The following is an 11,389-nucleotide window of genomic DNA, read 5'->3' as shown; positions in this document are numbered from 1 at the left end:
ATTTAGAGGGGAGGAGAGGAGTACATTCCGTTCTTAAACACTTATATCTTCCTTTCCTTTTTTTGTCCGGCTTTACTGTTTTTTTTAAACCCATCAGGAAGAGAGAGAGAGAGAGAGAGAGAGAGAGAGAGAGAGAGAGAGAGAGAGAGAGAGAGAGAGAGAGAGAGAGAGAGAGAGAGAGAGAGAGAGAGAGCATAACCAAAGGACGAGCGCATCAAAAGCTAAGTAATAAAATGCTAACAGAATTAGAAGAAAACACAATTAAAAGAGCAACATTTTAATTTATTTATTCATTTGAATGTTGACGATCCTTATTTCCTTAAATGGTAGCAATGTTACAAATTCGTAATCTAAACAATAAATTCCTATTAATAAGGGCAATTCTGCCTCACAATCCTTTATACAAACGCCCAAGGGCTATATAACCTTGGTACGATACATATATGTATACCGTATGTATATATGTCTATACGCAATGTAAAAGCGTACTGATTATAAAACATACATTTTTTTTGTCCTGTACGCAATTAATGAAACATTATCAAATTACAACCACAAGCATACAAGACATAGCATTACTGAATTGGACACGCCTCTTGTCAGATGTTAAAAAGAAGAAGACAAAAAAAGAAAAAAAAAAGGCCGAGGATAAGTATAATACTCTGGCATGCCATGGCAAGGGTGCAGTCTCAAGAGCGGTATGCATCCATTCCTTGCGGTAGAATGACATTGCCAGGTGTGACATAGTCTCCAATCATTAGGTTGCTACTTACGGGGTAGCTGCTACCCAGTACCAACTGTTGAGGCTAAAAAGAAATAATAATTTTTACTACGTTTAAGAAAGATAAACTCTTTTAGTGGTCAAACTATGATTTCTTCTGTGAGAAATTTCTTTGATGTGACAAATGACTAAAATTAAGAGGTATAATGGCAAGATCCTTTTCTAATTCATTTTGCCAGTGACAATTTCAGACGAAAACATTGGAAACCTTAATTGGAAACCTTAGACGAAAACATTGGAAACCTTAATTTCTCTTTGGGATTATCATTAGCAAATAAAAATGCAGACCGATAGATATGATTTGTGAGCAACTATCGTGTTTAGTTTATTTGTGGCAACACATTAAGCGCACAAAAGACTTTTACTAATTATTATTCTCGTTCGAGTAGGTCTTTATTTACTTTTTACCGGACGCAACCAAACCAAAGGCATGAATAGTTTTGCATTTTACAGCATGCGTGTAATGCAAAAAAAAAAAAAACTGCGGATAATGAGTGTAATACAGCATACGTGTCTCATGCGTGAGCTGTTTTGAGCCAGAAAATGATCCAGCAATTTGAACGTAAGAAAATAAATCCGGTTTCAAAAGTTTTAATCTATAAGCCACATTACTTTAATTCAGCCCTTTTAAAGTCACTTAATGCACATACTAATGAGGTTTATACTCTGGCATTTCGGGTTATGTATCAATGATTATATTGAAGATGAAATCAGCCGTTAAAAAATGGCTCGATGAGATGTAAGACGCTCTGTGCAAAAATCAAATATAACGCTCTGATTTTCTTTTCAGCAGCGCACTTACGCCCAATTTCGTCACATATATTACACGAGGAAATGGAATTCAAGTCAATACATATTCCGATTGACAGCGCAGTTATGATTTATACTTAAAAAGAACGGTGATCGTTTAGAGGTGGAAACAAAATATCATTATCTGCGTTGCCTAATTTGTAAAGGGAGGGAGAGGAGAGGAGCCATTCTATATCGTAGAAATCCTCTACAACCTGAATTTCCACAAGCAACTTGGACAAATGTTCAAGTCAAACGAAATGAGCTTGTTACGTGGGCGGGGGGAGGGACGAATTTTGGAGATATTTATCATAAACCTTGAGGCTGGGATTCATTGTATCTTTCTTACAAAATCCAAATTTTGTAAGTTAAGAACCTTTATAAAGTCCTGTGTCTTAATAGTTCTTAGAAGGTATCTTCTAAAGCAGATACAAGGAGCAGAAAACTACGGAGAGGAGGAGGCAGCAGCCCTGAACCTCCACCCCCACTAAAATTTTTATTTCTCCCCTGTCTCGTGAAAAAAATTGTCTGCGTACTTTTTACCGCGAGCCTGTATAACTTCTTCTTGATGCGTTTTAGTACTATATAGGCTAACGCGTCTATAACATATTATGCATAATAATATCAATACTAAGTAGTATAAAGTAATAAAATTAAAAGTTTGCAATTCGGAGAGCGATATTTTACAATAGTGCTTTATCACCCTTGGAACCTAAAAGGAATCTTCAAAGTCCATTCTGAGAATCTAAGCATCTGGTTTTCTTTGCTAAAGTGTTCAAACTGGATTTGCCAAAGCAGTAATAAAATGCGCAAGTGAGCCAACATTTACCTAAAGTTCATTTCAATAAAATAAAACCACAATTAAATGAACAACTACAGGTTAATCACCACTATTGTCTAGATTCATTCCTATTAGTCCCCCTTCTGGCCGTATCAGAGGGGTACCGTATCATTTATTATTGTTTTGTGTAATCTGAAAAATATTATATATAAAAAAATTATAATAAACTCTTCTTGAAAAAAAAACTACTTTTTTTCAAATGCACAGCTCATTTTATGATTGATGATGGCGAAAATATAGGGAGGGGGCTTATCTAAAACAATCCGTACGTGGTACTGATCTTGTCCAGTAACTGCTGCATCCTAATAAAGAGCGGATCGCAGCTCATAGTAACAGAAGGTTTTCACAATTGTCAGTTATTTGGAAATACTATTAGTTATTACATAATAGTCAACAGTACTATATAATAAAAAAAACAAGTTCTTAAGAATTTCGAAGAAGAGCCTGAAACACCACAAATATGATCAATAGAAATAAGAAGTGCAGCATATAAATTACCATTGTTGAAACCCTTAGCTGAAGGTTTACAGTCCCCCATCTTGAACAAAGCAAGGACAATTCCCTTTTTGATGGATGGCATTGATGTCCCATTTTTTCCTCCCCTTTTCCCCAGGGATGATTGCATCCAACCAGTAGTCTTATAATATGAAGAGAGGACTCATTTGACAGTGGTCAATTGTGGTTCTGAAGCGTTAGCGCTACGAGAATCGGAGGAGTATTTGCTAGATGTTTTCCAGAAAAATTGACTACGGATCGTTTTGGGTACCCGACTGACTGACCGCATCTCTAACACCAATTGTATGAAAAATGTAGTTCAATCCCGCATTTTAGGGCTATAATAAGAGAAAAGATGAGATGGCTAGGACACGTTCTGCGGATGAAGGATGACAGATTGTCCTTGTCGGCCAACCCTCTAGGGCCAAACGAAAAGCAGGTTGTCCCTAAATGGGATGGAAAGATGTCGTAAAGATAGATTTAAGGGAAATTTGAACTTCCCGGGAGGCTTTTAATGATTGGGATGGAGGAAGAGCGAGCGCAGCTTTGTTGGCCTGAAGTGGCTTAGTGCTGCAGTGAGTTGTTAGTAGTAGTACCCATTTAAAAAGAAATAAATCAACAAAGTGGCATTTTATGTCATTTCGCACCGCCAAACATTAATTTTGCCCAAAAAGACAAAGAGTCTAAATTCTGAGAGAGCCAGTAAATATTTCACGGTCTAGAACCTTTCACTGAAGGTTAAGTCCCTTGTCTTAAAACCAGAGGAAAATGGTAATTTAGCATTTCTTCCCAGGGGTAATTGTAACGTAAATACATGTAGTAGATTATCACAAAAGGGCTCATTTGAAAGGAAATTTAAAGTTCTAGCGCCTGTATAAGCCACAAAACAGACCAAATTACAACAAAATGGTACTTTTTGCCAGAAAAAAAAAAAAAAAAAAAAAAAAAAAAAAAAAAAAAAAAAAAATTAGGCCAAAAAGGTGTCAAACGTCAGAGTTAAAATTCCAAAACATACCAATATTCAAAAGGTGAAATGCAGCAAAGCCGGATGACTAGTTTCTAGGCTATAAACCCTCATAGAGTATCGATGACAGTCAGTATTCCTCAGTTACATTCTTCTTCTTTTTTTCAGCCTTTTTTTTTGTCTCGCTCGAATTTTAAGCTAACACATTTGATGGCAAAGGAATGCTAGCGAGCTAAAGGGCAGTTTTTTGGGAAATTAATTCATTCAAAAATTTAAACTTTCGATAATTTTTTAGGAAATCTGAGAAAACATTACTGCCCAAGCTTGTTTTTTTTTTCCAGAAAATATAAGATAATTGTTGCCAAAGGAATGCTAGCTAGCTGAAGAGCAGTTTTTTGGCAAATTAATTCATTTAAATATTTAAATTTTTTACATTCTTTTAGGAAATCTGCGAAAAATATTACTGCTCAAGCCGTTTTTTTTTTTCAGAAAATATAAGATCATTCTGCTCTGGCCAGCGGTCAAAAAATTTTGGTGAAAATATCGTCAAAGTCCTCTGTTCAATATCCCAGTGGACGGAAGATATAAGTAAGAGCTCGGCAAGATCTGAGTTCGGCAGAATCGAAGATTAAATCCCAAATTGAAAGTCTGATCAGAACGATGTAAGATCAGGAAAGTAAGATCTTAGCAAACTGATTAGCCGCAAACCAGGACATATAAAAAAGGGAAAAAGCAAATAGGAGGAATAATAATTAAATAACTATTACACCTTCTATACACATTTTAGGCAATGGTTCTCAATCGCGTTTCAGACAGTAAAAAAAAAAGTTTAAAGAGTATGGGAATCTTGAGGAAAGAGAGTAGAACCTAGTGCTAGAGTCAAAAAGAAAAATAACCAGCACCATCTTGCATTTAGTTTTATTTTTCCTGCTTTCTTTATAAAGAAATTAGTTACCAATAGACCCTACGCAAAGCCAACTAGCCAACTAAACCTGCCAGGAACATCTTGAGCTAGTCTATGGCTACTTTGAGCAGATTAGAGTATGACAAAATTATTCTAAAAAAAAATAGAGATTAATTATTACTTGCAGAGAAGAATCGCCTGCAGAACTTTTTGGTCCTGGTCAGTTTGAAAGGCACAGGCACTAGTCCTTGGGTCAAAAAGAACTTAATATGACCTAAAGTTTACGTGACTTAATTTTGAATCTTGACTTGGGGGTAGGAGATGGAGGGAATAGGTCTAAAGATTGGTTGCCAATCTGTTGGTACTAGGAGTCTTTGTTGTAGAATCTATTCCTAGTGAAGTAGCAATGTAGACCGAATGAAACCATGTGTACCCAGACTATAAAAATAGCGCATTTGTACCATCTGAGTTCAAGTTTTCAGGGATGTTGGGGGGGGGGAGGAATGAACCTCGAATTTTGATTTTTGAGAAGAGGCAGAGAAAAATTGAAAGACACTATGTATCTAGGTTATCAAAATGGAGCGTCTGCAACATCTTGGTTATGACTGGTGGGGATAGAACAAAATTTTTCGAAGTGTTGGAGAGGAAGAGGCAAAAGGAATTCATAATTAGTATTTACAGTGAAGGGATGTGGGGGCCAGAAACTGTGTGTTCCTGATCCACATAGAAATTTTGATACTATAGGCTCCAGTAAAACTTTTGATCCGTTCATAGTGAGGGAGTGGGGTCAATCAAGAAACAGAATGTCCACCAAGACTGTCAAAATACTGTATATAAAATATATCTGAACGACTAGAGGGTGTTTGGGGAGGACAAGGGACTTCAAATATTATGTTAAGGGAGTTATGTTATTATGTTATACCTCTACTTCGAAAAGTAGATCCATAATAAACCATAAGACGAGCTGAAATAACTACCAATGACTGAATGAACCAAAAAAGAACAGGAAATTAAAACGAATAATCCCATCAAACATAAAGCTAACCGATATTGCTATGGATGAATCCTGAAACTGTAACAGATCATCAAGACACCTTAAGATGAACAGAAATTACCTCAAAACAGAATTAAGGCTGCCATCCCCTAAGCCTTCTAAGGGCTACAGCATCATTTTTTGGAAAACGTTTCTTTATGCGCGTATATTTTATTTCAATTGCTCCCCTATAAGACTGTTACAAACCATTTACTGTCAACACTAAGTTTGCCTCATCAAAAGAATTAGATGGCCTGGGTATTTAAAATCGTGGAGGGCCAAAGCAGAGTTAAAATAATATCTTTTTTTTTCACTTTTAGACTTTGGAGATTTATCTATTGAAAGTTTGTGTCCGTATACCCTTTTGCCCAACTACTGACGGGGCTGCGCCAATGTAAAATTTCCCACGGGAACACAAGACTCAAATTCCGCCCTTAGGAATAATAACATCTGCTCGTCTTCCCAGGAATAAAAAAATAGTTCAACTTTCAATTAATTTCTGAAGGAAACTGAAATATCAAGCTTAATTAATCTCTTTTCAAGCTTGTCACTAGACCTAGGGCTATATAAGAAAGTTATGAAATTTTTCTTTCCCATTTGACCAGAGTGGGGAATGAAATTATCATGTCATGTACAAAACAACAGCAAGAATAAGACCATTAATCAACAGTAAACAACTGTCCATAAACAACAGTCACGAGTTCTATTTATTTTCATTTTGAATAATATTAAAGTGCATTTCCACAGTTTAAAATATGTATTACTAGCTAATCATATTACAGCCGGTGAGACCAATGAATTACCTCATAAGTGTGTCATTTTGTATGCAGGTTAATTGCTATTCATTTAGTTTGATATATTTTTTTTTAACTTAACTTCTGGAATATACTAAAGGTTATCGATACCATGGCTGGTGAAAGACAGTTGAGATCCTTATAAAATAATCTTCTACTTTATTAGGTAGCTTAAGGACTTTACTCCTACTAAGCCAAAATCTCGTTTCTTTGCGCAAGTTTTCTGTTTTCAAGCGCTAATTTTTCAAAATTTTACAAATTCAGGGGAAATATCACAGGTCATCTTATTTGAGCTAGTTATCTAGACATTTCTTGCACAAACTTCAAAGCAAAAATTTTGTCCGTTTTCAGTTTTAACTCCGATCTCAACTACAATTATTTTTTTTAAACATCTAGTAAAATAGTCGCAAGCGTAAACGTGCAATTAGGTTTTAACGAACATCAATTTCAGGGTGGGGGAGTCCTTATAAAGACAGCAGTCATGAATAGCATTAAAGTAAAATATTAAAAGCATATTGATATTCTTTTCATCTGTCATACGAATTTTACTTACTATTTGGGCAGTAGAGCTTCCAGCACCATATATAAGTGGTGTTACGAGTTGCACATTTCGGGATGCCTGTCTTCCGCTTCCTCCACTTTGAACATCTGCAAATAAACAGGTTTATATGGAAGCCAAGGCGGACAGAGCCATAATTTTAAACAGGTGGTTTAGAAAATATACCCAAAAGGGGTTTAATCTGATTCTTGACAAAGGTACGCTTTCCGAACGAAGTATTCGGATCTTCATGTATTTTAGCTATGCTCTTTCAAAAAACCCTTATAGTGAGTGTAATCTTAAAGGGGAGGGGGAGGGGTTTTTTCCGAAAACCCTGCTCAGATATAAGTAAGAAAACGATTATTTCGTACATAAGATGCATAGGAGCAATTCAGAAGCCAAGAGGATCATGCGCATAAAAAATATGCTAAAAATTCAAAGTGATAAACTTTCACCGATACTGAAGCAATCTACCATTGGTTTTGCACTCAATATATTATTCACTTTGTGGATCGGAGCAGGGTTTTCAATGCTTTGACATTGAGAATGCACTTTGACACATTTTTACATGGCCCGGCTCAGATTGACTTGAAAAAATTAATGAAATTCAACAGAAAACTCTACAGGACTTTTTTCCCATTAACGGCGAAAATTCTCAATTTGCGACACATCTTTGCAAATCTAATAGGCTTAAGAATCGGTCAAGTGTTTCGGTATTACAGAGAATAACTACTCTAGAAGGTGAGCCTATTTGACTGGGCTCTTGATAAACTTATGGCCCTTTCACGAGAAAATCCAAAAATTTCACTGTCGTTTTTAGACTACAGTGTCAAAGCAATCATGCAAATATTCGATAGACTTTGTTTTTATTTCTCTACAATGCTTTTACCTCCTCAATCGTCTTGGATAGACGAGGTAGATAGATAAACGCGTATAGCTTGTACCTCTACGTCCTCTGTTCAATACCTCTACCTCCTCTACGATTCAATTTTCCAAAATGATTTCTAGATTAACTGTCCTTTAAATTTATTTAAAATTCATCTTCTTGATGCCATTTGACTGGTTCATTCTTTAGCACTTTCTCCTGTTTCATACTTTCGAGCCGCTATGCATTTATTTTTCTTGTATGGAACATTCTTTAACAAATAGAAAGAAGAGTCATTAAAGCAGAATACAAATAACTTAGAGAAAGAGCAAAAAATTTGTTTCCACTTCTTTCATACTAAATAAAAGAACAAGCTTTTCATGAATTAAAAAAGAGAGACATAAAAAACAAATTTAAACAGAAATTAATTCGAACATGGATGGGGCTGCCTCCACCTCAACACCTCACTCTTAACGCAAAGTTCCAAGGTGCTTAATTGAAAGCATTTTCCAGTGCAATAAATGTGGTTAATGGGTGATCGCATGTGTTTTATTTACCGATAGCCTTTTAATATATTCCAATTGAAAATTATATTGCTTAAAGCAAATGCGCGTCAATAAGGTCTTCCATTCTTGGGGCATCAGGAAAAATATTTGTTTTCCCACTCCAAATGACCTTGTCTTTGAGCAAGCGTTCTTAAATGCATTGAAGATAAAAACTAAACATAAGAACTAGTGTTTTAGCTTAAAGAGCGCAGGATTAAAGAGGGGGCAGTCCCAATTAAGTACAGAATATGAATAGAATTTTCATTTGAAATACATTTTAAAAAATTTAATTTATGTCCGATATATCAACCTAATTCGTTTTATTAATTTTCGGGGTTCGGGGATTATTAACGTTCGGGGATTAGGCCAACCCTGAACATAAAGAGGACTACTGATCCCTCATCACCCATTGTATAATGCAAAGTTTAACTTTTACATAACAGTGCTTGGAGAAAATTGGCTCAATTAGTGCATTTGCCTTTCAATAAAAACCATAACTTTTCGAAATAAACTGTCATTTCAACAATAAGAGCGAAGCTTTCGTCCCTTTAGAAACCATACCAACACACTTCGTCCTACATTCAAACCCCCTGTTTTTTGAAAAAAAACTTTTTGTTTATTTTCATTATATATAAACTCAGCCCAATTTGAGACAAAATGGTAGAAGGTGACATTTATGTGGCGTGATCCTTTTTGTCACTTAAAAAGACACTAGATCTTTAGATGTTCATTTGTATGAACCCTCTTTCAATACGCTACGACAACTGCTTTGGTATGATCACCTTGGGAAAAAAACACGCATGTGTGACAATCCCTGCTAGGAAAATAAGAATTTTCACATTTTATAGATAGTAGCTTTGAGGTTCTAATACACATTGAATTTCACTTAAAATTTAAATCAAGACTGCACCCCCTTTTAGAGGAGCTTAAATCCCGATTTCAAAGATTATGCAACATTTAATTTGCGAGTAGCTTTTGATGAGAAACTTAAAATTAATAAACTTCTTATATTTAGAAACAGAGTAAATAATAGATTTTAATGGTACATATAACATAAGAAACACTTTGGTTTTTTGGATTTCGACTTCTATTGACAATGACTACTTCTTAGTTACAGTTTTTTGTTGTTTTTTTTACCACAAAATGTTTCGCCTCTTCCATGGAAGGGAGCCTTAAAAAAGGAACCTACCACTTGAAATTGGCATATGCCTACTTTCAAAATCCAATAAACTGTTGTATCATGTTAATCTCCAGAGAATTATCTCAAAACTAAACAAACATCTTTAAGATGAGAAACGGAAGTTCAGATCAAATCGCTGATGCATATACTCCAAATGTCAACTATCGAAATGCCATTCACTCTCCAAATGCCAACTATCGAAAGTAGGAAACACCACTCGACCTCTCTGGGAGATTCTCTGGCTCAGTGGATTCCAAGAAAAGCTTGTCTCAACAACCGTGACGAAGCATGAAGACAGTGAATGCTGTGTCATAATATCAGATAGCTAAAAACTGTTATTTTCGAATCCTACCAGGTGTAAAACTAAGGTGATTTCTATTGTCATTGCCATTCGTTATAATCACAGATTATGTTCTCCAACGCACCCCCTCCTCCATAGGGCATTCGCTTGGTCCCTGAATTGTAGCTCAGCGACTTGCCTTTCCCTACGAGATTAGTCCTCGAATCGAATAAAAGAGTATCTGTACGACCTGCTTGACAGTTTAAGAGCCCACCAATTACGCTGAACATAAAGAGATAAAATGAAATGCATGCCAGCAACAGGTTCACCTATAAATTAAATATGCAAGAACAATTGCAGAAAGCAAAAAATTTGCTTGGCAGCATCATTGAGAATACTGGGTTTACATCAAAAGATGTACTAAAAAAAAATCAGTCACTGAGATGAAGCTTTCAATTGATTCCGTAGAGTCTAGAAACCACAGGGTTTCTTATTTTGATTGAGACTCCAACTTTTCAACACCTACGTTGTACTGGTTCTACTCTAAGCAGTCGAAACTTGGCATTTGAACCAAACATGGAAAGGAGAATACTATCATTCGAAAACAATTGCCTATTAAGAAACCTGAATATCCATTGGCTGTAGAGGGGGAGAAATTAAACAACCCGTGTACAGATAGGCCAACCTCTCATAAAAAAAATTCGTAAGATTCAGCTACTGAAAGTACTTGAGTCATGTTCTAAGAATGGATGACAACAAAACCCCAAATCCAGCACAATATCGGCAACCACAGGGTTCTAGTCACAGATTTAGACCAAAAAACTCCCTCATGCGCACCCAATATAACAATTTGCGAAACCTCAACATCACCTTTCAGCCTCAATGGGGAGACATCGCCGGAGCAGAAATTGGAATAATGATTACTGACTCTTTCTTGATGCCCTGGGTACCTCTGAAGGTAGGGGTGGGACTAAGTAAGATCTTCCCCTATATCACTAAAATCAACCAGTGGAAATACCTTGGTGTGCTATGGTGTTTGACCAAGCTATCCTCTCAAGCTTCATACAGATCAATTAAAATTGCCGATACTGGTCTCTATATGTGCATTCGATACAGTGCTAATAAAAACACAAACTAAAATAGTTCTGTGACAAAACAATATGCAAGTATAGCCACATCACCTCAATGGAAATATGACTAAAAAGTTTCTAGAGCCCCTTGTACAGCTTGATCTTCCAATAATACAAGGTATACATGCAGCGTCACGATATTTTTCTTAGTAAAATCGGATTATGGGATAGTCCAAATCAGTTACCATTAATTCATGCTTAATTTCAAGTTCTGACAACATTTTTTGAAGTTCGTTTGGGAGAAAAGGAT

The 11,389-nt window shown here is 35.9% G+C and overlaps 1 protein-coding gene across 3 annotated transcripts in view; it reads right to left on the bottom strand.

Moving 5' to 3' along the window:
* Window positions 1–261: 261 nt before the first annotated feature.
* Window positions 262–11,389, bottom strand: part of Art4 (arginine methyltransferase 4) — an 82,362-nt gene continuing 71,234 nt past the window's right edge. For all 3 annotated transcript variants that reach the window (XM_089102594.1, XM_089102595.1, XM_089102596.1), the window contains exons 10-11: window positions 7,155–7,249; window positions 262–806 (exon numbers count right to left, since the gene is read on the bottom strand). In XM_089102594.1, the coding sequence (XP_088958720.1) occupies window positions 690–806; window positions 7,155–7,249 (212 nt within the window). In that variant the 3' untranslated portion in view covers window positions 262–689. The remainder of the gene's footprint in view (window positions 807–7,154; window positions 7,250–11,389) is intronic.

This window comes from Artemia sp. Qi Xiang Cuo, chromosome 16 (genome assembly GCF_049724085.1).
Source record: "Artemia sp. Qi Xiang Cuo chromosome 16, ASM4972408v1, whole genome shotgun sequence".
Taxonomy (NCBI): Eukaryota; Metazoa; Arthropoda; class Branchiopoda; order Anostraca; family Artemiidae; genus Artemia; species Artemia sp. Qi Xiang Cuo.
This window is presented reverse-complemented; position numbering and strand designations above follow the sequence as displayed.